At 55.8% G+C, this 27,648-nt stretch overlaps 1 protein-coding gene across 1 annotated transcript in view; it reads right to left on the bottom strand.

The window, feature by feature from the left end:
• Positions 1 to 419: 419 nt before the first annotated feature.
• Positions 420 to 27,648, bottom strand: part of CACNA1S (calcium voltage-gated channel subunit alpha1 S) — a 67,974-nt gene continuing 40,745 nt past the window's right edge. Inside the window, exons 19-44 of the mRNA XM_021682480.1 lie at positions 27,569 to 27,628; positions 25,862 to 25,968; positions 25,284 to 25,371; positions 24,943 to 25,050; positions 22,487 to 22,539; positions 22,055 to 22,201; positions 21,375 to 21,576; positions 20,739 to 20,897; positions 19,283 to 19,393; positions 18,479 to 18,562; positions 12,591 to 12,647; positions 11,606 to 11,734; positions 11,343 to 11,408; positions 10,671 to 10,762; positions 10,078 to 10,237; positions 8,981 to 9,108; positions 7,898 to 7,994; positions 7,467 to 7,569; positions 6,398 to 6,499; positions 5,983 to 6,107; positions 4,462 to 4,590; positions 3,413 to 3,663; positions 2,034 to 2,119; positions 1,203 to 1,294; positions 850 to 993; positions 420 to 716 (exon numbers count right to left, since the gene is read on the bottom strand). Coding sequence (XP_021538155.1) covers positions 465 to 716; positions 850 to 993; positions 1,203 to 1,294; positions 2,034 to 2,119; positions 3,413 to 3,663; positions 4,462 to 4,590; positions 5,983 to 6,107; positions 6,398 to 6,499; positions 7,467 to 7,569; positions 7,898 to 7,994; positions 8,981 to 9,108; positions 10,078 to 10,237; positions 10,671 to 10,762; positions 11,343 to 11,408; positions 11,606 to 11,734; positions 12,591 to 12,647; positions 18,479 to 18,562; positions 19,283 to 19,393; positions 20,739 to 20,897; positions 21,375 to 21,576; positions 22,055 to 22,201; positions 22,487 to 22,539; positions 24,943 to 25,050; positions 25,284 to 25,371; positions 25,862 to 25,968; positions 27,569 to 27,628 — 3,132 coding nt within the window. The 3' untranslated portion in view covers positions 420 to 464. The remainder of the gene's footprint in view (positions 717 to 849; positions 994 to 1,202; positions 1,295 to 2,033; positions 2,120 to 3,412; positions 3,664 to 4,461; positions 4,591 to 5,982; positions 6,108 to 6,397; positions 6,500 to 7,466; positions 7,570 to 7,897; positions 7,995 to 8,980; positions 9,109 to 10,077; positions 10,238 to 10,670; positions 10,763 to 11,342; positions 11,409 to 11,605; positions 11,735 to 12,590; positions 12,648 to 18,478; positions 18,563 to 19,282; positions 19,394 to 20,738; positions 20,898 to 21,374; positions 21,577 to 22,054; positions 22,202 to 22,486; positions 22,540 to 24,942; positions 25,051 to 25,283; positions 25,372 to 25,861; positions 25,969 to 27,568; positions 27,629 to 27,648) is intronic.

The raw sequence follows: 27,648 nt of genomic DNA, 5'->3' as shown, positions 1-27,648 counted from the left end.
GCCTATTTGAAAGATGTTAGAGGCTCCATCCAACCGTGCTTCTTGCTGGTGAGGAGAGGGGCCTGTCAATCTACTTCTTTTTTTTTTTTTTTATAAGATTTTATGTATTTATTTGACAGAGAGAGAGACAGCGAGAACAGGAACACAAGCAGGGGGAGTGGGAGAGGGAGAAGCAGGCCTCCTGCTGAGCAGGGAGCCCGATGCGGGGCTCGATCCCAGGACCCTGGGATCACGACCTGAGCCGAAGGCAGACGCTTAACGACTGAGCCACCCAGGCGCCCCATGTCAATCTACTTCTTCCCGACTTTTTGCAGTGGTTCCTGACGGCCCCTACTCAGCCCATCCATTGAGCTGGGGAGAGAGCGCGGGGCCACCGTGCTGGGCTAACCCTTCTCTGCCCCAGCAACCCCTCCCTCGCCGTGGGGCTTGCTAGGTCTAAGCCCATGCTGCTGCTGGGCGGGCCTTCACAGCCTGGGGGGGATCAGCGTCTCCTGGGAGCCCTGATGCAGGTCAAGGCTGCCCAGAGAGGATCTGAGGCTCCAGCGTCCAAGGGCACTGGCCGGACCCTCTGGGGACCCTTGTCTTTTCAGTAGCTCTGTGGCTGCCACCTCCACTTCCTCTGGTGCCATCTGGCAGGCATCTGCCAGGGCCTGGCCGGTCGCCAGGACAAAGTCAGCATCAGCCGCCAAGGTGTCCAGGCCCCCTCGAACCAGAGCCTGCAGGGAGGACAGAGGCTGGGTGGGCTCTCCTGCAGAGCTGCCTCAGGGGTCTGCCTCTACCTGCCCGCCCAGGCCAGCCCAGGGCCAGCCCTGAATGCCGCCCACGACTCTGTCCCCACCCCCACCTCACCTCTTGAATCAGCTGGGCTGTCGCTGGAGTCTGGCACCGAGGACTGCTCTCCTTGGTCCTACAGCTGTGGGTTGCTTCCTCAGGCAGAGACCCTGGGGTGGGGCTCCTCCTCTCCTCAGGCAGGGGAGACTCGGCCCTGGCACGCTGTTCCAAATGCACAAAAGTGAAGACCCCAACAGGGATGCTGGAGCCCACTGGGATCCAGTGAAACTCCAGCTCTTCAGAGGGAGCCTCTGCCAAGACCCACAGAGAGGGGAGGACCCAGGAGTCCGGCCCTTTCTGTTATTAATGGGCAAATTACGGTGGCCCCCTTCCTCTGTATAGAGTTTCTTCCCAGGCTTCTGCCCCATTACCTGGCAGGGGGCAGGAAATGCCTGGGATCTGGGCATTTCTCTCTGGGTCAGCTGTCCTTTTAGCTTTTCCACACAGGATTTGCTGTGGGGTCCTGTGGGCAATACAGAGCAAGGGCAAGAGGGGCTGCTGAGTCCCGCCAGGACCCCTGAGAGCTGAGAGCCTCAGGGCTGTGGAAGGCATCCTAGAGGGGGTACACATGCTGACACCCAACCAAGTCCAGGCCGGGCAGGACCCTGTGTTGTCCCCTGGCCCCTCTACTTGCCCTGGTCTCTGTCCTTGTGGGTCGGGCAGCGGGGTTGGCGGGGGAGGGATCAGGGCCAGAGTTTGACCAGATCTGGTCAAGCTCTTCTTCAGTGTGTCCATGTGTGCTTGCGTGCAGAAGCGTGCGGGCGTGTATTGTGTGTGTGTTGTGTGTGTTATGTGCACGCGCATACTCTGGGGAGGGGGGCGAGTGCCCTCGAACTCGGGCATCCTCAGGACTCCTGCTGTCACACACAGCGGTCTAGGACCTGCTGGGAGATGGCCAGACCATCTGCTGAAGGGCCCCAGGGCCAAGGGGTCAGTGCGGCCAGGGGCTGTCCTTCGGAGGGCGGGTGCGCGGCAGGTGGGAGTTTCCTGGCACGCCCCTTTCCCACCTCACTCAGTTACCTAGATGGCTCCCTTCTCCTCTGCCTGGATGAGGAGCTGGCCCTGATAACTCTTCCATCCCAGGCCAGCTGACTCCCATTGTGACAGGCTCCCAAGCCAGATTCCCCAAGGGTGAGGGGAGAGCCAGGCTCCCCAGGCCGCTCTGGGAGGCTCAGCTTCTAGGGCGCACAGAGAAGACTGACCCAGGACCCTTCGGGGTTGGCCAAAGGCTCCTCCTCTGGCAGCAGGCGTCTCTGTCTGTCCAGGGAACTCCCTTTCGTAGTGGATGCTGAAACGGAGGCAAGGCTGGTGAGCCAGAGCAGGCTGCTGGTCCGCCATCCTGCCCCTCTGTGGCCCCTCAGGGTCTGGCCCCATCATTGGTGTCGTCTTGACTCCAGGGCTGGTGCTCAGCCCGCTCTCCGCCCAGCCAGTCCTGGCCCTCTAAGAGAAAGAAGCCAAATTCATCCCCTCCTCCTCTCCTTTGCCCAATGGATGTCCTTCCCTCACCCTTTCCACATTCTGTTCATCTTCCGAGGCCCAGCCCCAGCCTCACACCCTCTAGGACACTGGTTCTCAACCTTGGCAGCACACTGGGTCACCTGGGGGGCTTTAAAAACTAGTAGTGGCCGTGTCCCATCCCCAGAATCTGCGGTGAAGCCCCAGGCACTGCAATTTTGGAAGCTCTCTAGATGCTTCTAATGCTCAGCGGAGGCTGAGAAACATTGCTTAGCTCCGTTCTAGGCCTTTCCAGCCCTTGGCGATCAGGACGCCTGCAGTCTCAGGGCACCTGCTCTTTGTGATTATTTGGTCAGTCACATCACAGGATACATGTCCCAAGATGACTACAGTCCTTTCAGGGCAGGGCCCAGGTCTGGCGCTTCTGTGTCCCCACCATGGTGACCCAGGGCACAGGGACCCTTCTGGGCCTGCGGGTCTCTGAAAGGAAGGGGGTTTAGGCAGCCCTGGCCCCGGGGGAGTAGCTGCTCATGGGGCATCTGCCCTGTCCTGCCCATTTCTGATGGTGTGTGACAGCCATTCCAGGTCCTCCTATCTAGAACGGAAGCTCTGCTGGGACCTCAGCCCACAGGTGCTGATTTCTGAGAAGCTCTCCCCCCATCCTGCTGTTTTTCATGATACTTATGTAACCGCAGATTATATTTAGTCTACAGCTCAGCATGGGAGAGAGAGGACCCACTCAGCAGTGAGATCTCCCTGGAACCCAAATCCAACAGTTAAACTTTAATTTCCCACAGTTTTTTGTAGTAACTCTTCTTGTAGTAACTCTCTCTTCCTAACCTACTACGTTCAATGGGTCCCAGCTCCTAGACCTGCTGCAGAGAAAGAGAGGAACCACAGAGCATTTGTGCCAATGCTGCCCTCTGCTGGCCAAAGGAGTCTCTGCAGTCCAGGCCCGCGTCTTGCATTAAGGTGGAGGATGGATCCCAAAGGACACAAAGGCAAGCAAAAGGCAATGTATACATTTCAGAATGTCCCCCTCCCAAGAGCCTGGAACCCACTAACCATGTCTTCCCAGCCCTACCCCAGGGCCCCTACATCCAAAGCTGGCAGTTGCTGCCACTACCTGGAAAACACCTGCCTGTTGCTATGGTTGCTGTTGCCATAGGCGATGTTGGCGTTGGCATTGTTGGTATTGGCATGAGCAAGAGGGTTGGTGCTTGGATCTTGAGGGAAATCCTCCAAGAAGACAGGCGATTCCAGCTCTTCCATCTCTATCTCAGCAACCTGGAGGGGTCTCTGGTTGGCCATGACAGGGGGCAGGGAGTTGGTCCTTTCCAGGAAGTTGTCCACCTGGCCAAAGAGGCCTCCAGTCCTCTAGGGGCAAGGAGGAGAGAGTAAGGGCTGAGAGCAGTGACGGGGGGATGGGAACTGAGAGTGCCTGGGGACTGCCATCCTGGCATGACGTACTGGGAACAAGTGATATATTAGAAGACAAATCCTGTAAGGCCAGAGGAGAATGGACTGAGCTATAAGGTCAGAGAAGAGATCACGATCTCCCTCTTCAGAGAGTTCTCAATTGAATAGGGTAGACAGGACGCAACTAAGGAACTACATCGGAGACACAGACATCCAGATAGAGAAATACGTTGTCATGGAAAGAGCACCGGATCGGGAGTCTGGAGAACTGGTTCTAGTCCCACGTCTAAAACTAACTTGCTAAGTGATATTGGATATCTCCTATCATCTCTTTGGGTCACCGTTTCCTCAGGGAAAACCCAAAGGCATTCACCACTAGGTGGTCATTAAGGACCCTTTAGTTTTACAGTGTCATAAAAAACACTAGACAGAGCTAAAGACTGAGGACCAGTTAACTGGAAGCAGGCGGGGCATTTGGTATTGAAGGGATTCCAGGAGATGAATGTCAACTAGGGCTTTGGGGGAGATGAGGACAGGAGTGAGGCTTGGTAGAGGAAGGGAAGAGAGTATGTGTCATATTTGACAACTCCAGCAGCTTGGGTCCAGTAGGATTCTGAGTCCCAAGAGATGTGGGCTGTGGGTGTCTTCAGTTTCCAAATTCCCCTCCTGTATGGCTGGGCTCCTGGCCCTTGTATCTATGGGATGTTGCTGCTCCCCGTGCCTAGAACACACGAGGTGGTCACAGTCTTCACTTACCCGGAATATCCCTTCCTCCATCGCAGCCTCCACCATGGCTCTCTCCAGCTCCTCTTCCGCTGTCAGGTCTCCTGAGATGGTGCGGCGGATCTCTGGGGCTGCCTCTTCCTCAATGGTCCGCAGTCCGGCCTGGGGACAGAAAGCGCAGTGACCCCTCCAGTCTAGTGGGGGAGACCAGACTGCTTCCCATGGCCTCACTCATTTCTAGCCCCAGCTCCAGCCCCACTCTCTCCTGGACATTCAATGACCCAGGGCTCCATGAGGCCCTGCTCTGACCTCTGGGATGGTCCAAACCCTAATGGCTCCCAAGGAATCTTCTCTCAACCTCATGGGCGATCTCACACCCTCCCAGGCCTCCAGGTGGAAAAATCTTTTTACTCAGTACAGTCTTCTAGACAAATGATCTCTTTTGTTTGAACATGTCATTCATAAAATTTTTTGAGTTGATCAAAGCAATGGGACGACCACATCATTTCTGTGGCATTCCTGTCCAAGATGTGTACCCTAAATCTATCATGAAGAAACAGCACATGAACTCAAACTTAAGGATATCCTGGCAATCTTCAAAAGTGTCAAGGTCATGTCAAGGAAAGACTGGGGAACTGTTCCGGATGGAAGAGTCAAAAGAGATATAGAAACTAACTATGTGTGATTCTGGATTGGATCCTTTTACTATAAAGGACATTATTAGGACAACTGGTGAAATTGACATGAAGCCTGAGGATCTGATGGTATTAAAGTCTCAATGTTTTTTGTTTTTAAAGATTTTATTTATTCATTTGACAGAGAGAGAGAGAGAGCACAAGTATGCAGAGTGGCAGGCAGAGGTAGAGGGAGAACCAGGCTCTCCGCTGAGCAGGGAGCCGGACGTGGGGCTTGATCCCAGGACCCCAGGATCATGACCTGAGCCAAAGGCAGCCACTTAACCGACTAAGCCACCCAGGCACCCCTAGAAGTCTCAATGTTAATTTCCTGATTCTGGTGGTTGCACTGTGATTATGTAGGAGCATTATGGAGGAGAATGCCCTTGTTGCCTATGAAAATGTTCTGGGTTGATGGAACATTATGTTGGGAATTACTCTTAAATGGTTCAGAAAAAAAGGTGTTTGTATTATACATGCAACTTTTAAAATTGTGAGATTGTTTTAAAGTAAAAATTGCCCTTGAAATAAGTTTTTGAGCACATAGCTCAAATGCATGTATATTTTTGAATTTGTAAATTGTGTGCATTATGATTAACACCAAAAAATAGAAATAAAAAACAGATGAGATAAAACAAAGTTTTAAATTTCTTTGTGTACCAGTGGATCATTTTAACCACTCAAATCTCTCTTTTGAACAAATCCCATTTCTTTTGGTCCTATCATCCAGAGATGGAGGAGCTCCTGGCTCTTCTCCTCACTCACCCTGGCTCCCTCCTTCCCTCTGCGCCTCCATCACTGGCCTTCAAAGCCATGAAGAGGGAGCTGGAGCCTGGAGGCCTGGCTCAGTGGAGTCCCTTGGAGTTCAGGTTGAGCTTACCTGGATCTGTATAGTGTCCTTCTTGGGCCGATACCCATAATACTCTTCCTGGCGCTTCATGAACTTCCGGAAGTGCTCCTGGATGAGAAACGTGGCGTAGAACTTCCCTACAGTCACCTCATCATCTGCAGAGGAGCCAACAAGGGATGTGGGTAAAAATCTGAACTGGGTTCATAGTGGGAGCCAGGGGTAGCCAGGACCGGGCCATTCAGGACATTCCTCTCCTTGCTGACTTGGACAGTGGGCAGTTTCCATCCTAAGTCTAGTGCCTGCCCTGATGGCCACCATGGGGTCTATCCAAGGTATTTACAAAGGGTCTGGGCTATTCTCAGATTCTCATAGGGCTTCCTGGAGAAGTTCCTTGTCCCTTCTCCTCAGCTGCTTCTGGACTCTGGTCTCCCAAAGCAGCACCCACCTCCTATTGGAGGAATGACCTGGTCCAGGAGCTTCATGCTGGTTCTCTTCCAGATCTTCTTGATGATGGCCCTCAGCTCCTCATTGGCCTGCTCAAAGTTACCTGGGGGCAAGGGACAGGCAGAGGCGGTCTAAAGTCACCCAGCCCAAGTCAATGGCACTTGACAAAGCCACCTAGGATTCTCTGAACACCTCACTCAACAAATGTTGGCTGAGGTTTTGTTTGTTTGTTTGTTTTGTTGGTTGGTTTTGGCAGCTGCTGTGCTGAGCACTGACCATGGGGGGAGGGCATCACCATCCCCCTGGGGTAGCCCAACCCTTGGGTCATGTATTCACGTCCCACAAGCCTTGACGTGTTCAGAGTGGCTGGTTTTGAAGGCTGTCTGTCATCTCCTGCTCTTCTCCCTTTCCCCTCAAAAGCCCTCAAATCCCCATGCCCTATGGTCTTCCCAAGGACCCCCAGGCAGCCTTCCTGCTGCCCTAACTTGGTTTCTCCAATTCTTGACTCTTGGCCTTCCTCTCCTTGCCTTCCCAAGGAAACCTTCCCTGGGGCTGTCTCAGATGCTGACAGAGGTCCTGATGGCCTTCGGGGATGGCTCTGGTAGAGCTGAGCCCTAAGTGAGGGCTCAGGAACAATACCAAGACCCCCACCCTGACTTCTTTCCCTGCTCCCACCACATCTGCCTTCCTGGAAGGGGGGGACCTGAGGGGTTAGTGGAACTGTGTGTGGACTGCCTGCCCAGTGCAACCTGAGGAGCTTCTCTGCTCCCGCCCAGAGCCAGACCTCAGGTGGCCCTCCCCTCTGTGCTAACGCTGCCATTTCTCTGGCCCCATTCAGACATAGCTGTGTGGGAACAGATCCTTAGTGACCTTTGCCCTGTAGAGAATTTTCCAGCTCTCTCGAAGCCCTGAAAGGCATGAGAATGTTGTGGTCATGGTCTGGGGTCCTCCTTCTACTTTTCCCCATGGCTATTGGTTCCAACCTTTAGCTCTGAGAATCTGGTAGAATCTGTACCAGAAAACTCATCCTCTGAGAGAAGGGAGGGGGCTGCACACCAGAAAACCCTCACCTTCCGTCTTGATCTTGAGTGCCGTGCGGACCAGAGCGAAGAGTGTGGCATTGAAGGTGACCGTGCCATCGCTGTTCAAGGGCATGTTCATACCCACCAGCCGCTGTGAGGGGAGGGGCAGGGGCTGGCTGCTGAGTTGGGACGAGGCCAGGCTTGGCAGGCCATCCCAGCCTGGTCTGTGGACCGGGAGGGGATGGGACATGAAGCCTGGGGGTGTGGGTGATTCAGGACACCCTTCACGAGAGAATGGAAAGATGAGTTGGGGGGACACTGTTGAGACTTGAGGTCCTCAGGGAGGGACTTGGGGACCCAAGAGATGACTGCTCTAAAATGACTCATCCAATCAGGCCCTCCCTCACCAGCTTCCCTGTCCCAAGGTACCTGAGCCTCTCCTTTCCCAAAAGCCACCCCTCCCTGGCAGCACTGGTTACCTTACATGCCACCCGGTGGGGGCAGAACTTCCCGAAGCCCAGAGGGGGCTGGATCCGTCTCAGCAGAGTCACCACATCCAAGTGTTTGATTCTGCCCCTGCAGGAGGACACATAGACTTGTATCCCTGCAACCCCACCCAGAACCACCCTCCCTGCTCAGAGAACAGGCCAGGGAGAAGAGAGCCAGGCCACGGGGGAACACTTCCTATTTTCCAAGGAGGTAAAAGCTGAGCTCACTCTTTAAAGAAGAAACAATGTTTGGGTTCACTATTGCCCACCACCAGGAATGGGCTGTTCTTTTGTGGGCAAATGTCCTTTTGAGAGCAGAATTCCCTCAGATGTGGGATCTCCAGGTCTAGAATTTGGACTTCATTTTCCCCATGGCTGAGCCTTCCTTGGGTTCTGTTTGAGCTGACTGGGGGGCTCTTGGGTTATATTAACAGAAGTAGAGGGTGTGGATCATTGGAGGTAGAAGCTCACTTCCAGGGACTGGTAGAGAGCTGGAGAGCTGCATCATAGATTGTTGTAAGGATTAAATGAGATAATGTATGCAGTGGCTAGCACAGTGCCTGACGCCTGGGCAACATTCATCAAATATGAGCTTGTTACCTTTTTAGAAAGAATGTAAAGCAGTAGTGCTTCTCAAGGTTTAACATGCATACAAATGCCCTCAGGATGAGGCTAATAAGCAACGCAGTTTCTGATTCAGTCAGTCTGGGGTGGGGCGGGGGGCTCTGCATTTTAATCAAGCTAGCACGCTGTTGGTCAGTGGACTACAACTCTGACTAGCCAGGGCCTGCTGAGGTACTGAGTTCCCTGCTCCTGGATGTGTCCAAGCAAAAGCTGGATGATCATTTCCCAATGAAGTCAAGGGGTTTTCTGCCCTGGGAGGCTGTGGGATCCCTCCAACCCTAAGAAACTCCAATTTTCTGATCTGGAACCTCAGATAATGGAGGGAGAAGAAGCCCACTCATTCTTATGAAACTGGAGAGTGACTACATATAGGACACCAGGATGGGGTCTAGGATGGAAGGGGGGACAGTTGAGGGACGGCCCCGCACAAAGCCTACAGACTGGACTCACTTCGCCTCTGGGTCATACTCTGCCCAAATGGCCTTGAACTCATCCAGGTGATGAGGGCCCAGGATGGACCAGTCCCGTGTGAGGTAGTCAAAGTTGTCCATGATGACAGCAACAAAGAGGTTGATGATCTATAAGAGGAGAACCGAGGGCTCCCAGCATGGAAAAGCAGGTGATAATGGGGATAGGGATGGGGGCTGGGAGGTGTCCACTGGGTAAGGGGGCCAGAGCTCCTTCCTCCCTGGGCCCTTCCTTGCAGCCCTTCTGAATGACCTACACCCCCCACACAAGTAACCTGTCACACCTTTCGCTCCTGCACGGGCAGTATCCTCTGACGGGGATCTTAGGGCTCATCCCTGAAAACCCAGCTCAAGCTCTTCCAATCTCAGCCTCTTGCCCCCAGCCCAGAGAGGTGATCCCCCTCAGTGTCCTCACGGGACCATGCCCCATCACTGCTCTTGCCTTGTCTGTGTATAGCGGGTGTCCCTTTGAACGGCAAGATTTGCTTACACATGGATTCCCCAGGTACCCAGTGAGCTCCTTCAGGGCCAGACTGGGTGTTGGCATGTTTCTGCCCTCTGCACTGAGCCCAGGGGCACACAGATGCTCACACAACAGTTTTGACCGAATATAGGAAAGAAGAAAGAGTGAAGGAGCGACAGTCCCATGGACACCGCTGGCTCTTTGCCTTCCACATGTAACAGACAGCAACCCCGGGGTCTGGGAACAATCTGCGCTCTGCTTCTAACCCCATTAGGGACCTCCTCTGGGACCCTGTTTCCAGAGCCTCATCCCCCTCACCGTGGGGCAACTTTCTCTTCGGAGGAATAGGAAGGGGCAAGTGGCTTTATTGGGAGCCCCTATCTATTTAGGACAGAGCCCCATTAGATTCTTCTGATTACTAATTGTGAATCAAAAAAGGTAAAACTTTTTAGCAACCCCTCCGGAGCATGATAAAGCCCTCAGAAAATCAAGTCATGCCCAGGATATGTGGAACAAGGAGCCGTCTAACCAGAGTCTCCTGGGTCCTGGGTCCCCAAGGCCAACCCCTGAGGGACAGAAGCTGACTGGCGGGGCAGGCCCCTCTCCTGGCGCCTCACCAGGAAAGCACAGAGCATGTAGAAGCTGATGAAGTAGTAGTAGGCGAAGTTGGTGCCGCACGTGGACTCCTCACCCGGGGCGTAATCTGACTCAGGGTCACACAACTTGCCGTAGCTGCAGGCCAGCAGGATCTCCTGCCATGCCTCTCCTGTCGCACACCTGCAAGAGACAGGATCCTACTGGTGAGGCAAGGTCGCAGGCCACGGAGGCCCCACCGCTCCTGTGAAGGGACCTTTGGCCCCGTCTCCTGCTTCGGCGGGATGACAGCCGGGGGGCTAGGCCATACTCCACTCAGGACCAGCTAGGTCATTTCTGGGGCCCAGTGCAAAATGAAGATGTGGGGCCACTTGTCCAAAACGGATTTAAAAAATGGCATTGGTTGTGCAGTGGGGAGCTTAGCTGACTTCTAAAAGCGATTAAACATTTCAAGACGGGGACAGCAGAGCCTCAGCGGGTCAGGGCGCAGGGCGCTCTGTAGCTACACAGGCCCCGGGGCCAGGAAGCCGGGGCCTTGCCTCTGGGGCAGAGTAGAGCAAAGCAAAGGCCAAGGGCAGGGGGTGGGGATGGGGTGGGGGCAGCAGGAGCCTCGCACCTGAAAAGCAGCAGCACAGCTTGTGGAAAGGTCTGGAAGTTGTTGTTGCGGTTTATTTGGGTCCCGTCCACCATGGCGATCTTACCAAACATCTGCAAATCACAAAAGGCTCCCACCTTGGGACCTAGATCACAGCCTCCGCTCAGTCCAGGCCCCACTATCCTCTCCCACCTCACCTACTCCCCTCTTTCACCCCTACCTCCTCCAAGTCCCCTTCACCGCAGGCCACAGCAGACAAGGAGTCAAATTAATCGGATTATTTTCAAGGTTGGGTGAAGTTCTTCCCATCAAGCTAAGGGGAAGCAGGAGGGCAGACGGCTTTTCCCAGCTCAAGCCAACTTAGGGACTCCATGTGGGGAACGGGGGGAGACGGCTCGCCAGAGGGTAGACTGAGGCCACCTGAGGCCCTTGTCATGTGGCCCCTGCTGTCCACCCACATGCCAAGGCTCCTCCTGGGTGGCTCCCAGCCCAACAGTCCTGCGGCCACTGGGGATAAGGTGCCCAGCGTCCTTCCTCAGTCCTGTGTCTGACACCTTGGTGGCCAGGATGGAAGAGGCAGGGAGGGTGGAGGGTCCAGCCTCCATGATGATTAGGCCTCTCTTGAGGGCCCCCAGAAGCCCCCTGTCACGTGGCCAAGATCCCTCCTTTGACCTGGGCCCCCCTGTCTCTCACCTGCATGCCGATGACCGCGTAGATGAAGAAGAGCATGACGATGAGCAGAGCCACATAGGGCAGGGCCTGGCGGCGAGGAGGGAGGGTCAGGTCGCAGGGCTCGGCACACCTGCTTGGCAGCCGGTCCCCTCCCTGAGCTCACTGTGCACCCCGTGGCCACCCCGGGGCTCTACCCTGGGCTAACCGGACGTCCCCGACAGCCTCTCTGGGTCCTCCGTGCCGACCTGGCCTGGGCCCTGGTCAGGAGGGCTGGGCAGGCACACCTGGAAGGACTTGATGAAGGTCCACAGTAGAGTGCGCACTCCCTCCGCCCGGCTCAGCAGCTTGATCAGCCTCATGACCCGGAACAGGCGAAAGAAGGCGCTGGAGATGCGGGCACTCTCGTCTGGGTCCTGCGGGCCAGCAGCCCCAGAGGTCAGTCTGGAGGTGGCACCTCAGAGGGGTAAGGAGCAGGCGGGGTGGGAGGGACAATGTGTGTGTGCCGGGGAGATGTCCATGGCAGAGAGAAGCTCCAGCCCCACCTCATGGCCCCTGCTGGGCACTAAGTGCCCAATCCTCCTCAGGCTCAGGGCTCTGGGCTTGTTGGGCCAAAAGGAGGGACGTGGGCCAAGCAGTACGCTAAGCCCGTTCTCAGGACAGGCAGCAGGAACTGGGCCCCGGGCCCAGTGAGGCTGCAGCCAGGCCCAATGCCTGTCCTTCTGGGGCCTCCTGCCTCATCTCACCTCGTCCTCAAGCTGCCACTGAGCGGAGGACACTTTCAGTGCAGTTTCCCTAGAGCGTGGGTGCTCTGTCCCCGTCAATTCAACACGGCCACTCCACCACCCCACCCAGCACATGGCTGTCCTAAGCCAGGCAAGCCTAGCCTCAGACACCGGGATAACTCTGGAAGGGGAGAGCCCTGCCAGGCTTCCTGTGTCCCCAGAGACCTTGCGTCAGCGAACTGTCACTAAGGTCCTGCACCAGCTAGCAGTCACAGTCCTCTCTGGATGCTCCCATCTGGACGGAGGGTGCCAGAGCGACCCCTCACCCCGTCTCCCAGGGCTCTGAGAAAGCCACTGCATCCATGCACGTTCTGCCACAGGGCCCCCGCCCCCACCCTCACCCGAACCCTCCAGGGCGCCTGCTCTAGGGAAGGAAGCCCTCTGGCCGGATCCACCCCATGCAAAGCCATGGCCAGGCCTGAGCATGCAAGCTGCAGGGCGGAGAGCTGGCGGGCGTGCGGGGCAGGCTCATGCAGCCCGGAATTACAACGTTCCCGCAGCCTCCACCCAGGCAATACAGTCCTCCGCTGGAGGCCAGGAAAGTCTGTGGAGAGAAGAGACCAGGGGAGGGGCAGGGGAGGAGAGAGAGGAGGAGGGACACGGGGGGAGGGGGCAGGTGAGGAGAGGCGTCAGAAAGGACACACAGAAGAGTTAAAGAGAGAAAAAGAGCGGCAGGGGATGAAGACCCCAGGTGGCTGCCAATCAGGGGCGGCGGTGGGTGGGTGTGAGGACCAAGCTGTGGGGACAGTGAGGCAACAGGCTGGGGACAAGGGAGCAAGAAGGGGAGGGAAGAACAGACGGGGACAGGTCCCGTCCTGTCTCTGGGACGTGCCTACAGCTGACAAGGGGCCCAGGTTCTTCCTGTGTGTCTGGGTTATGAGATGCTGGGGACACATCCCTGAGGGGACACATTATGGTGCCGGCCCATCACTCTGAGTGGGCTCATACCCCTGTATCTCCCTGGGTCCAAGGAGGCTGCCAGCTCCCTTGTGGAAGGGCCGCCCAGGCCCTTATGGAAGTCCCATCCTGCAGGGGCAAAGGCCCTCCGCGGGAGTCTGAGCCGCCCGCTGTAGACGTCTCTCTGCCCCTGGCCCGCGAGCGCGACCAAGGCTTGCATCCCAGTGGCCAGGTTCTTAAGAACAGGAGCTGCACGTGTGCGAGCAGCAGTTTTTCCTATTTACTCAGCTTCTCTCTTAGGCCACCTTTCAGGAGAAACCCTTGTCCTGGAGTCACGGGACAGGGGACGTCATTGTTTTATCTTGCCATTATTTGTGGGTGAACCGGTTCCCAGTACACCGGTTTCCCCACCAAGCAACATTCTCTTTCCCCCGGGGCCACTGGTTCTCAAGCCTGCCGGCATATCGGAATCCCACGGAGAACTTCAATAGATGCCTTTGCTGGGTTCCCCACCCAAGCCAATTTAGTCAGCTTCTAGGGGATGGGCCTGGCTTCAGACGTTTCAACGCATCCCAGGGCATTTTAATATGCAGCCAAGGATGACCACCAGTGTTCTAGACCTGCGCTGCCCGTATGGTAGCTTCCAGTCACATGTGGCTCTCTGAGTTACAGTGAAAATTAAATCAAACGAGAATTTCATTTGTTAATTTGCACTCGCCACATTTCAAGTGACCAAAAGACACGAGTGCCCAGCGGCTACTGTACTGGATGGAGCAGAAGATTTCTATCATTGCCGAAAGTTCTAACAGACAGTGTTGCCCTAGTCTGCTCCCTGGTTTGTATGTCAGGAATAGAAATCAAGATCTAAATTTAAAGCCTTAACATGACTTCAAGGAAACATTACTGGTATCTCCGCTCCTAAAAATCAAATAATGACCGACACCCTCTGGGTCCTCCATCCCCAAAGAATTGTTTTGATCTATCCAGGTTTCCTCTACACGGACCCCAAACCTCAAGAAGTAATTACCTTTAATTTGGGCTGTTTATTTTGGCTCTTTAGAGTTCTCCTAACTTTGCTTTCAAACCCTGGGGCCTTTGGGATGCTATTCCCTCCCCAGTGGAAACTGAACATAGATGGAAATATACAACACCCACACACCCACGCACACACATGTGCACACTGGTTTTGCCCAGGACCCACCCTGCCCTTCATCTGCCCCACCCTCTCGGGATCTGAGCAGACAGAGTTCTGTCACTGTCTTTCCGTACATGGGGCTGAACAGGATTCCCAGGCCAAGCCCTCCCCCAGACGGTCTGCGAGGCAGCCAAGTCCCCAGAAGGTGCTGCTGCTGCCAGGGCTGAGCCTAAAGGAATCGCAGGCCGAGGGCTTCTTCCTCACGGGCTCCAGACTTTTCCTGAGCTGTCCACCCCCCACCCTGACCCCTCTCAGGTGCCTCTAATGCCAATCCTCTTCACCTCCCCACCCACCATAGGGTTCACCCCTGGGCTGGCAGAGTCTGAAGTGCTTATCATCGGGCCAGCAGGAAGTTCAGAAGGAAGCCCTCTACATGGGGGAGGCTCTGGCTTTGGGGCTAGTCCCCAGCCACCCCTGAACAGAAGCCCACCATGGCCATGGTTAGGGAGCCTCAGAAGGCTGAGGGCTCTTCTCCATGCCCTTCCCGGGATACAGCTCATCAGGCACTCTGCCCAGAGGGCAGCCGTCTTTTGATTTCAGCCTCTGATTCTTGGATCTCTTCTTCCCTGCCCCCTGCTCCCCTCTTTCACCCTGCAGTGACCCCGCCCCCCACCCGAGCTTCAAATCTGCAGGGAGGCCAGCCTGGAGAGTCCGGCTTCGAAGATCTCAAACACAGACCTCTCTGGCTGAAACCTCCTGCCTGCCCCAGCGCTGTTTCTCACTCCACCCCCGGGGGCCTCATCCCCTCCACCCCACTTCTCTTGGTCCAGCTCCTGGGGCCATATGCCTCCCCGCTCAGCCTGGACCCTTGTCCTGCCATTTCGACAACGCCCTTGCTTGAACTAAGATGCTCCATGCAACGTGCCGCCCTCAAGACCACACCTGGTGTCTGGTCCCTTTCCCCAAGCTCCCGGGCCACCGAGCATGACTCCAGGGTGAAACTGAGCTCACTAGGCCCACCCCAGCCCCATCATTCTTCCTGCAGATGGATTCATCACATCGGCTAGTCCTCAAGAGTCAGTTCCCACCCTCATGCCCACTGTCCTGTCCTCCCTTCCAGTGGAAGATTCTGCCTGCTGCCTCGGACACTCCCGTGGCTGCCCAGGGTGAACACCCTCTTCCCTCCTCCCCACCCCCCTGCTCCCTTGCACCCTTCACACTTCTTACGACCTCTGCTCACGCTCTTCCTCTTCCAGTGGTCTGACTTGTATCCTTTGCTGTCACCCCTGAAAATAATCCCTTCCTCAACAATCTGTTCTCACATTGTGGATTTCTCCTCTGCACGGGCTCCGCCTGTAGTCTCCCTTTCCCTGAATTAATCAACACGCCTCCACTTTGCAGCAACTATCTCTACTGAACTCCTGGCAAAAGCTGTTTCCTGTGCGCTTGGCCATTTTTTCTCACTTTCTGGTCACTGACTGCTCCATCCTTATCATTGGCTTTGACGCCACAGTCTACCCTGCTCAATGGATGGCTTCGTCATCGAAGACCAAGTGGCTTTGCTGGCTTGAACTCTGCGGGAATCTCAACTCCGCAGCTGGCTGGTCCCACCCAAGGCTTCGACCATCACTTCTGTGCATCAGACACCAGCCCCTGTGGTTGGAGCTGCTCCCCTGATGGATGCAGAGCGACACTCAGCCCCTCTCCTGCATTTCCAACCACTCGCTACCCATTTCCACTTATGTATCCAGCACCCAAACCCACAGCACTGGAACAGAATCATGGTGAGTGCTCCCTCCAAGTCTTTCTTTTTGGGAGGTACTGAGTCACCCTGACTCCTTCCTTCCTGTGGCTCCAGGTCACCAAATCCTCTTGCCTCTGAAATTTTCTGTTCCTCGCCTGCCATCTGAGCCCCAACTCTCATTGCTTCATGCCCATTTGTTTTGCATCCCCTCTTGCTACCATGGATGAACTGTGGCTTTCTTAAATCCAGCTTCTCCCCTGGGACACTGGGTCTTAAACACTTTCATTTATTCAAAGGCTTTGCTCCTATAGTTACGTCCTCACAACCAGATATTTGCAGAGCCTGAGGATATGCTGTCATTTCTCCCATTTTCTTTTCTTTTCTTTTTTTTTTAAAAGATTTTATTTATTTTTTTGACAGAGAGAGAGATAGCGAGAGAGGGAACACAAGCAAGAGGGAGTGGGAGAGGGAGAAGCAGGCCTCCCGTCGAGCAGGGAGCCCGATGCGGGGCCCGATCCCAGGACCCTGAGATCATGACCTGAGCCAAAGGCAGACGCTTATCGACTGAGCCACCCAGGCACCCCTATTTCTCCCATTTTCAAGGAAACCCTCCTTGGCTCCACATTCTCCCCCAGCCTCTATCCTATTTCTCTCTGTAGAGAGAAACACCCTAAAGGAATTGCCCCTCTTTGCATTCTTTGCTCTCCCTCCCTGGTCCACTGCAACCAGGCATTCTTCCCCATAATTCCAATGAAACTGCTCTTGCCAAGGTCCCCCTTGATCTTCCCATTGCCAAAATCAAATCAATGCTCGGCTCTCATCTTCCTCGACTCTTCTGTTGTCCTTTATCTCAGGACACCACTCTCTTTTGGTTCGCCTGCCTCTGCAGCGGCCAATGCTTCCTCAGTCCATTCGCTGGTTCCTCCTCGTCTCTCCAATCACTAAACATGGGAGCATTCCAGGGCTCAGCCTTCAGACCCTTTCTCTCTAGATACCTTCTCCCTTCTCAGCAGATGTCGTCCCTCCCCCACGACTTTAAATACCATCTTCAAATTTAGACACCCCCAACCTGCCCTAACCTCTAAGCTCAACTCATAAATCCCAGCCTACTTGGTGTCTCCATCCAGATGCCTCGTAAGCATCCTAAATTACCATGTCTAAAATAGAAATCTTGGTTTCTGCCCCACACCTGCTTTTCTAGCAGTTTCCATATCTCAGTAAACAGAAGCTCAATTCCTTGGACAAAAATCCTTGCAGTCACCTTCAGTTTGTTTTATCTCTCTCACTCTAAATCAAGGCCATGTGCAAATTCTGTCAGCGCAACCTCCTAAACAGATTGCCACAATTCTTGCTACATCCACAGCTAGCTGCCAAGTCACCATCACCTCTCATGGACAATCACAACACCCTCCTGACTGCCCTCCCTGGGCCAGCCCCGTGTCCCCAACAGCTTGCTCTCAACACAGCAGCCAGGGGGATCCTTTTAGAACTAAAGTCAGACAAGGGTTAAGCCCTCCAAACGGCTCTCATCTCTCTCAGAATAAAATGCAAGATCGTAACCATGGCCTTCAAGGGACTAAGCCATCTGGCCCCTGGCCTTCTGTGTCTGAACTCATGTCCAGCATTCTCCACACCAGCCACGAGGGTTTCCTGCAATCCCTCAAACTCACTCGTTTGCACTCACTCGTTTTTCTGTCCCAACTATCCCAACACCTACATGGCTCACTCCTTTGCTTTATTCACGTCGTCACTCAAATATCTTCCTGACACCAACGCTTCATTCTCTTCCCTTCTAAGCTTTTATCCTGCTTTATTTTTCTTTGGAATACACACTGGGCCTACCCGCCATGTTAGAGATTTTTTTATTGTCTGCTTGCCCCCATGTTCTTGTTCATTGCTGTATCTCTAGCATGGGTAGGAGGTACTCGACAAATATTATGTAATAAGTAAATAAATGACCTACTCCCTAACTGGGCGCTCTCATTTTAATCATTCTTACCTCTTGCCCCTTGCCTCTAGATTAATTTTTTAGAAGAATAGCTTTAATCCTTCTACTGCTCGGTTCAAACACCTCCTGTGACTTCCCATTGCCCGCTACATAAAATTCAAGGCCCCCTTGCCACCCCTTCCCTCTCTAGTCGTACCCCCTCTCCCTTCCTCCGCATGCTCATGTGCTTCTGCTAAACAGGACCTCTCAGTGCCCTGAATCTTCACTCATTTATCTCCTACTCCGTGCCCCTCCTACAGCAGCCTGCGTGTGGTGCTTGCTCTTCCCTCCGCCTCCAATCACCAGCGCCCCTTCCTTCAGGACCCACTTCAGTTTGTGCCACCTCCATGAAGCCTTCCCTGACCACTCCGTCCAGAGAAGACCTTTCCCTTCCACAACAGCTCTTGCCTTGGGCAGCCTGGCACATGGGTTATGTCCGCCTGGAATCTGAGTTATCTGTCCGTTCTGTAGGCTTGTGGCTCCTGGCATTTCCATCTTTGTAAGTCCCCAGGGTGCCATGCTGCACACACAGTGGGTACCCCACACATTTCTGGGGACCGAACAAGTGCCTGCACCCCACCCCAGTGATGGCTCTGTTTGCCTGATACTCACGTCGATTTCACTGAGGATGACGTCGATGATGCTGCCGATGACAATCAAGAAGTCAAACACATTCCAGGGGTCTCCAAAATAGCCCTGGAAGGACAGTGATGGGAGAATCAGGGGGTGAGCTTTAGGGGGGAAGGAGTTTGGGTGGCCAGCAGGTGGTGGTGGCCCCCAGCCGAGGTAACACAGAATGGCCAAGCCGGGCCAGGGTGGGGTGCACGTGGCTCAACTTTCTACCAGGGCTCCCTCATGCCCCCACACCCCGCTACCTCCTCTCCCTTGGGCTCTGTATTTCTCTCCCTCCAGAACATGATGCGGTTGGAGGGGAGGGAGAAAATGGTTGAGAACTCAGGATTCGGGGTCCTGGTCCGGATGGGGAACTCTTTTTCATCCTCCCCAGCTCGAAGCCCTGTCTGGGGCTCGATGGTGTGGACCTGCCAGCGGCTGGCCATGTGGGCTGGGTGCAGTGGGAGTGGACTGGGGAACTAAAGACACAGCAAAATACTCCCCCAGCCCTGGGCCTCTTCTTCAGAAGCTGAAGGGGAGGCAGGGCACATAAGACACGCTCAACAGAGGGCGCAGGAAAGAGGCAGCCAACACCTGTTATCATCACCAGTTCTGGCAGCCTGAATATCTTGCGTGCCCTGTGTTTGGAGGTGGAAATGGGCCAAGGAGTAAGCAGAGTGGGAGCAGAAGTGCTGGACGAAGGAGCCCTTCAGTAGAACACGACTGGGGTGGGGGTGCTCCATGGGAAGACCCCCATCCCGCCAGGCTCCACCTGCTCATCTTGTCCTGTATCCCAGGGCTCACCCTGGCCTTGAACGCCATGAGCTTGAGGACCATCTCCAGGGTGAAGATGATGGTGAAGGCCACATTGAGGATGTCCGAGATGTGGTTCATCTCCTCTGACTGGTTGTAATGCTGTGGAGAGGCACAGGAGAGGGGGCTGCAAGGACCCGGCTTCCCCGCTCTGCGGGCTGCATCCCAGAGCTCCATGCTCTTCCCAGGCCGCCCCCGATCCTCTTCCTCGGGCTTCCTGCCCAATTTCTTTTAAATCTCAGAATACTAGGTGCCTGCTTTAGCCATTCCCTGAACTCCACCAAGTCTGATGGACCCCCTCTCCCCCGAAGAGATGGTGCAAGGAGGAGGCGAGAGTCCTGCTGAGCAGGCTGGTCCACACGTGGGCTGCAAGGCCAGAGCTCACTTCCAGATCTGTTATGGGACGGCCAGGAGGAGAGGCCCCCAGCAGGGCTCTGGGACAGGTTCCATCTAGTCATCCGAGCACAGGACCAGGAGAGAAGATCATTGGTTCTAGAGCTGGTATTATCAGCAACTGCTGGTATACTGGTGGGCCGCTGAGCTCACCAGGCTGACTATCTGCACACTGCCCCCCGCCCCCTACCCCGTGACGGCGAGGCAGTCGAAGCAAGGACCTCAGCCCCCGTGCCCCACCACTGTGATCCTCCTTCAATCTATTTCCTTATAACAGTTGCCAGGAACCTCTTACTCTTTTTGGAAAGTTGACAAAATCCCACTTTTCCCACAAAACCTTCCCAGGTAGTTCAGAAGGATCTGGTGGCTGCCCCCACCCTACCGTGTCTTGGCAGGACTGCCTAAGTCTGTGCCCAGTTCAGACCCAAACTTGAGCCACTGCTCACGATCCTCTGTAGGACCTGGGCCTGCTGGCTCCGTGATTCCTTTTCCATGCCCTCATCACAGGGCAATGCGGAGTCCCGCAGCCGGGTGTGTCTCAGGGAGCCTAGCTGCGCAATTCTATTTATACAGGCCTGGCGGGATCCGATGCTTAATTAAGGTTTGCTAACAATGCTGCTGATTATGATACTGTATATAAAGTATGCTCAACTCCTCAGAGACACCTGTTCTGTGAATATTAAATCCATTTTTCTTGAGACCGGAGCCAAAATGCCAACCAACTCCATCGTCCACATTTGCAACAGCAGAACATAAACCGAGAAGGCACTCTCTACTTCCTACGCTGCCTTGTCCTTCTGCTTAGCCATCTCCTGTTTACAGAATTGTGTAGCTATTTGTGTGTGTGAATTCCTTCTTAATAAACCGGTGGGTGCCTAGCAACAAGGCCCGGGCCCAGGGCACTTCTCTCTCCCCCACGGCACCTAGCAGGTGCCAGGAAAAGTATCTTGGGGGGAGGTGGGGGGGCAAGAGAGAGGAACCCTGCCCTACCCACCTGCCCTGTCCCAGTGCTGGTCCATCAGACCCTTGTCGGCCGGGGGCCGGGGGCCCTTACCTGCATGCCCAGGCAGATGGTGTTGAGCATGATGAGGGCAAACATCAGGTATTCGAAGTAGGAGGAGGTGACGACATACCATACCTGGTACTGGTATGGGTTTTTGGGGATGTAGCACCTCAGCGGGCGGGCCTTCAGGGCGTACTGCACACACTGCCGCTGAGACACAACACCAGAGGGCGGGTCAGCACGGAGGGCCCCTCCCTCGCTCTCACACTCACATGCATGGGCTGGAGGGCCCCCTGCATTCTGGTCAGCCAGGAGCAGCTGTGGCCAGGAGCTCGTGGCCGATGGGCTCTGCTGGCCTGTGTAGGGGAAGAGTCCCAGTGGGCCCGTGGGCTCCCCCTGTGTTCCCCCCCAGCCCATTTCAAACATGGCCCTAGCCCCACTCAGGGCTCTGAAGGGCCTCCTCGGGGCATGATGAGGGTTTCATGAGCGGACTCCCACACCACCAACTTGTGTTGCTTCATGTTGGGGATGGGTCAGAGATGGGGTAGAGTGTGTGGAGGCTGGGTCTGGGCATGAAATGGAAGCTCTGGGGTCATCCTTGGCCCCAGGACTTTCACAGTCCAGAGCCTAGGGCTCAGGCTGGCAGAAGGTCTGCTGGAGCTCCGCTCTCCACCTCAGCCCAGGCACCTGGTTCTTGTTCAGCTCACAGTTCTTGTACTCAGTCTCCCCCTGCTCCTGGAAGGTGACGATGACGAAGCCCACAAAGATGTTCATCATGAAGAAGGCAATGAGGATGATGTAGATGATGAAGAAGATGGCCATCTCCACCCGGTTGTTGTAGACAGGACCCATGTCCTCCTTGTATGAGTCTATGGCCTGGTAAAGTAGCCTTGGGATGGGCAGAGAAAAGTCTGGGCTGGACTGGGGTGATGAGGCAGAGTGTCAGTCCAGGAAGGTTGGGTTTTACCCCACTGGCCATGGGGAGCCAAGGGAGCTTTCTGAACCATCAAGCGAAAGGAGGGAAATTAGGACCATGCCAGAAAATGCTGGAACAGGTCCTGGAAAGGGACCGCTTTTCAGTGGGATGCCCCATCTACCCTAATCAACGAGTAGGGCTCCCCATGCAGGCAGAGAGGCCTACACCTGTTGGGGGACGAGGGACATTTTGTCAGCACCGCCAGGTCAGGATGTGTTTGGGGTGGCCAGTCAACATACTAGTCTTCCAAACCCTCCAAGCTGGTGGGTCTGTTGAGCGCTTACCACAGGCCTGGCATCACAGCGCAGCGAGGGCTGCAGAAGGGCAAGATGGCTCCCTGGCACTGCCCACACCATGCCCGTGTGGGACCCAGGCCCCAGCCCTCACTCACTGAGGCCATCCCTCAAAGGTGGACACCGTGAAGAGTGACATCATGGCCGAAAGCACATTGTCAAAGTGGAAATCGCTGTGTATCCACTGGCGTGGACGCAGCTCCATCTGCGTGGGGTCCCCATCCTTGTACACGTAGTAGTAGCCCCTGAGGTAGGGAGGCTCAGTCACTCCACTGTGCAAGGCCGGGCCGCCTCCTCCCCTCCCACATCCTCTGGGCCTGGGCAGTGAGCACGCAGGAGAAATGAAGTTCAAGATCGGGGACCAGAGGAGACACTGCTGGGCACTCCCTCACCGCAGTTATCCAAGGAAAGACACTTCAGGACACCCCTGCTGGGCCTAGGGGCTCAGGTTGCCCAGGTCCCCCTCACACAAGGTCCCCCATCCAGTGGCCGTCCCACCATGTGCCTTCAGCCAGCAGCGCTCAGCCCACCTGCACTCCTTCTCCGTCATCTTGGATAAGTCATTGCAGCTGAAGAACTTCCCCTGTGTCCCAAGAAGGAGGGAGGGAGGGAGGGAGGGACACACATGGTCACGGAAACATCATTCCATGGGCTACGGAGGTGACTAGTGGAAGGGAGAGGGGAAGGCAGGGCATGTGGAAGGAGGAGCCTTTTTCTTTCAGAGGGGGCAGGGCCTCAGAATGGTCTTTCTCCTTCCCCGTCATCCGGCATCCGTTCCCTCAGCTACCCTGTGGGCTTCCCCACCAGGCCTGAGGCTCCCAAGGCTGGGAAGCCAGTTCCTTAGCAGGAGCCTTGGCTGCAAGCCCCAGGCTGGGCCTGAGGGGAAGGGAATATGGATACAGCTTGGCCCTGATCCTCCCTCAGGCAGACCCCTGTCCCCCACTGTTTAGGATGCCCTCTTGGGGTCTCCCCATTACAGACCAAAAAGAAGGGTTGCCCCACCTCCCACCTTCCCTCTCCTGCTAGTGGGGTGGCCACAGGGCTGCTGTGGGAATGAGAGCTACAGGGATGGAGCCCACTGGGCCATGATGGTGCAAAGTGGAACAGGGGTCCCAGCACGCCCCTGCCCGAGGGCCTGAACAGACTCCAGCGCTGTGCCCCCCTCTACTGATTTCAGGCAGAGTGGTTTCTTTTTTTATCTACATCACAGGCTGGGCACCCACAGTGCCCAGTTTGTTTGAAGAAAACAAGTTGATTGCTAGGTCTTCGTGTGGCTAAATGAAGTTTGAAATCCATGGAATCTGGTCGGGTTCCCTCAGAGGCCCCCTGAGGGAAGTGCTTCGGTCGAGGACATGGGACTAGTCGAAGTCACAGCTGTCCTACCCACTGCAGGTGCCTACTCTTCCCACCCCCTTTCCAGTCGCCGGAGCAGAAGGGCCAGCACAGGGGAGGCAGGTGACATTGGGGGAGAAGCAGGGAGAGGACATACCTGCCACCGGGCAAGTTTGAGGGGACTTGAAACCAAACACTCAATTTCATATAGAAAGCAAACTCTTGATGTGATGCAGAATGCATGCGACAAGGGTCCGCGGGGGAAAACGGGAGGTAAAATGCCACTTGGAACTGATGTCTGACCATTACCGGAATGGGCAGTAGCTGGGGGTCTTTTGATAAGAGACTAAAACACAAGGGGTGTTTGGGGGTTTGCAGGACAGCTGCTCTTGCTTGGAAGGGACACAGGAGCCAAAGGAAGGGGTTGCTTATTCATTCCTTGGAGTGTATCCTGTGGGCTGTCTACAGGCCAGGCCCAGGCTGGATGCCCTGGTCAGGGATGAGTCAGACACAGACTCTGCCCTCAGGAGGATCCAGGGCCCCTGGCCTGGCAGTGAAGGGGCCAGGAGGGTGAGGGAAGGAGGCAGCCCTCTGCTGGAGCTAGGAGAAGGTCCCACGCAGATCACAGTAAGCACTGTTTTGAGGCTCAGCTATCTCAATCTCAATGCGGTTTCCTGGGTGATGCCCCCTCCACCACTCCAGAACAGTAACCCACAGGACCCATCTCCCTTCAGGTCATCTGGGAACCCCATCCTGACTGCTCTCCCCCAAAGCCTGCTCCCTGCCCACAGGGAGAGACTTGTGAGGTTTGCTTCATGACCCCTGACCCCTTCTCAGCCTTAGCAGAGGCCCTGGCCCAGAGAAAATGCTCCATAAATGTTGTTGAATGAGTGAATGATTGTAAGAGGATGCCATTGCCTAAGTCTGACTGAGGTGACATCATCGTGATTATCATGCTCCGGGGGGCAGGAGAAGATCGCGTCGCGAGAGGCAGTGTCAAGGGTGTTGGGAAATGTACTCAGATACCAATTTCTGTGTGAAAGTCGGAGGCATCCAGAAATCAGCTGGGTGGGAGGGGACATCCTTGCAGGGCTGATTCCTAGAGAGGAACTGCAGAGCTGTGTCCTCCCAGGAAGGTGAGAACAGAATGAGGCAGCTCCCAGACTAGAATGATGGCCTCCCTCCCTCAGAGGCTCCTGGTAGATAGGAATGATGCCAGACATAGCAGCCGGGAGAATGGGGTGCAGAAGCCTAGCTGACTGAAGAAAGTGGAGTGGACGGGGCTGGAGTGAGGAGCATGTTTAGACAAGCTTGGCAGGATGGGAGGGGTGGCAGGGGTGCTCACAGGGCCCGGCAGGTAGGGGAGGGGCCTCCATCCTCAAGGAGAAGCCACGGAGAGCCAGGAAGACAGCAGGTGCAATGGCCATGGCGGCCAGCAGAGCCACGGGGGCCAGGGAGGGGTATCACCCAGGAAACCGCATCCAGACTCCAGATGGCTTAGCCTCACAACCCTGTGCACTCAAGGACATCTGTTTGCACAGTTTGGGGCTCCCTTTGCTTAGAGGCAGGGAACAGACCAGCTCTGGCCTTGGCCTGACAGCTGGCCCCAGAGCTGGGGAAGGGAGGCAGGCTTCCTCGCGCTGGCGGGGCTCACCTTGAAGAGCTGGACGCCAATGCAGGCGAACATGAACTGCAGGAGGGTGGTGACCAGGACGATGTTCCCGATGGTGCGGATGGCCACAAACACGCACTGCACCACATGCTGCGGAGGGAGACCGGGTTGGCACCATCCCACCCTTGCTATCCCTTGCTACCTCCCAGCTAGGTGGAGGCAGAGAGACGTTCCTGGGGGACACAGGGCTGCCCAGCCTCATCCTCCTCCCCCCCACTCCCATTTGGCAAAGGGGATGGAACACACGCTGGGCTGAGGTTTCTAGAGTCAGGCCCTTGCAGCCCCTCTTTCCTGCTCCTGGGGTCTTGCACACGCCCTCTCACCTTCAGGCCTTTGGCTCTGTTGATGGCCCGGAGGGGTCTGAGCACCCTCAGCACCCTCAGGATTTTCACCACGGAGATGGCGCTGGACCTGGGGGAGGGCAGCCGAGGGGTGGGGGCTGAGGACAGCTAGCTCTGGCCTGGCCTAGCCCCCCCTCATCTGCTGCCTCTCCACCTGAAAGCCCTCCCACCGTCCCCACCCTCCCGTAGGCTGCCCGTGTGCTCTGCCCCAGGGTAAAGCCGCCTCGTGCTAACGGTAAGGGACTCCTCCCCCGCTGGCTACAGGCTCTGTTTCTCCCATCAGACTGGGGCCCCCCTAAAGGTAGGGGCTGTGCTCCCCACAGTTGCTGGAGGACTGCCTTCTCCTCGCCGCATCCCCTCCTACTTTCCAGGACACTGCTCTGCCCGCTGAGCACCGCCCCTTCAGTCCAGTTGGTGACACCCCTGGGGGCCCTGGACCCCCATCCCCGGCCCTGAGAATCCCTCCCCTTGCAGCTTGGGGCCCATCAGCATGCAGTGGGTGGGGCTCCACTCCGAGGAGGGGACCCCCCTCCCCAGGCCGGCCCCTGCCCCTGGCTCACTCGAGTCCCATTGAGATGAGTGACACGGCCACCACCAGCAGGTCCAGGATGTTGAAGTAGTTGCGGCAGAAGGAGCCCTTGTGCAGGAAGGCACCGTAGGTGGTCATCTGGGGGCAGAGGCAGCATCCTGGGTGGGGGGGGGCTTGGGAACAGGCCTGTCCCCACAAAGAAGGGTTTCTCGAGGCAAGAGCCACCTGTCTGCTCACAAGGCACTCGCTGAGACAAATAGCTGCCAGGGGTCTCTGTCCTTCACTCCACTCCTTGCTGCGTCCTCAGGGCTGTTTCTCCCATTCTCTGCTCCCAGTTCTGGAAACAGGACTTCTCCCGGGCTGCTATGCCACACTTGGCTCTCTGAGCTCATCTCTCTGCTCAGAGGCCATAGGGCGCCCCAGTCTCCTGTCCCCTGGGGCCACAGAGTGGGGAAGCCCCGGCCCCTCTTTTCCCCTGCACAACGTGATGAAATGCCTATTCCTCCTCCCCAGAAGGCTTCTTCAGGAGTCGCCTCTGCCCTGAGGATTGCTGAGTTGGGCTGAACAACCCAGCAAGGACTGGAAGACCTTCACCAGGCCCCTGACCCCTCCTGTCCCCGTTGCCCCACTTTCTCGCTGGTCTCTCAGCTTCTTTCCTGTGCTCTGTGATAATCTCCCAGGCCCTTTGCACCAACACATTACACCCTTGAAGTCTGATGAGCTCAAAGCCTTTCCAGGCATTGAAGGTGATTTCATCTCAACTTGCCTTCCTGACTTTTGAAGCCAGGCCTCCCGTGTGTTCTGTGCTATGTCCCAGCCCAAAGGGACCACTTTCTCCTCTCTGAGCACATCCCAAACCCCTTCTCACAATGCATGTGCTGTTGTTCTGTCCTCTCGGACTGGCCCTGCTATCTCTCCCTAATGAAGTCCTGTCCAACCTCAAGGTCTAACTCTAATGCCACCACCTCCAGGAAGCCCTCTGGGACCTCAGGGAAGCCACCGTCCCTCTGCTCAACTCCTTTAGTATTCAAGGGCCCTGATGTAAGGAACTGTTCTGAATTCATATTGCAGCTGCTCTGGGCTATTCTTCCTGCAAAGCCCCCCTCTCCCCTCTTCAGTCATGAAGGTGAAGGCTGGGGCTACTGGGTCTCAGTCACAGATGGGCCCTCCCTCTGCCTCCCACACCCTCTACGGTGGTGAGGGTAACGGTGTGAACTCCGTGTGTCCGCCCGAGAATGGGAGAGCAGTGATGTGCTATGGGTAAGGAGGGGGAGGGCCATGATAGGGCAGAGCTGCCAGAAACCCACCCAGGGTGGAGGTCACTTCTCTGGGGACTCCTGGAGAGGTCATGTGTCACAAAGTTCTAGGAACAAATCACAGCTCCCTGGGTCTATTCTTAGGCTAACTGTGCCTTCCCTCTGGGGGAAAAATGCCCAAGGCTTCATAGGGATGGGTTGTGCTCACTGAGAGGTGCTGAGAGGTGCACAGGCTGCAGGTTGGTTGTACTTCATGTCCCCACCTGGCCACCTGCTCACCTGCTTGCCCAGCTTACGAGCAACAACCCCATCTGCTCTCCTGGGTCTGGTGAGTCCTTCCCTGATGTTCTCCGCTTTCCTCTTGCTTTTCCCTGCAACCCGGCCTCTGAGTGAGGGCAGCGTGTGTAAGTTGGAGCCACGTCAGGTCTGTTTCCTGGCCTGTAGACACCGCTCACCCAGGCTATCCTACAGCCTTCACTCACCTTGAGGACAATCTCGACAGTGAAGACAGAGGTGAACGCGATGTCAAAATACCCAAGGATCTGGTGACAGCGTAGGGGGG

The sequence above is a fragment of the Neomonachus schauinslandi genome, chromosome 6 (assembly GCF_002201575.2).
Source record: "Neomonachus schauinslandi chromosome 6, ASM220157v2, whole genome shotgun sequence".
NCBI classification, from domain to species: Eukaryota; Metazoa; Chordata; class Mammalia; order Carnivora; family Phocidae; genus Neomonachus; species Neomonachus schauinslandi.
The sequence above is the reverse complement of the archived record's forward strand: the minus strand, read 5'-3'. Positions and strand labels throughout refer to the sequence as shown.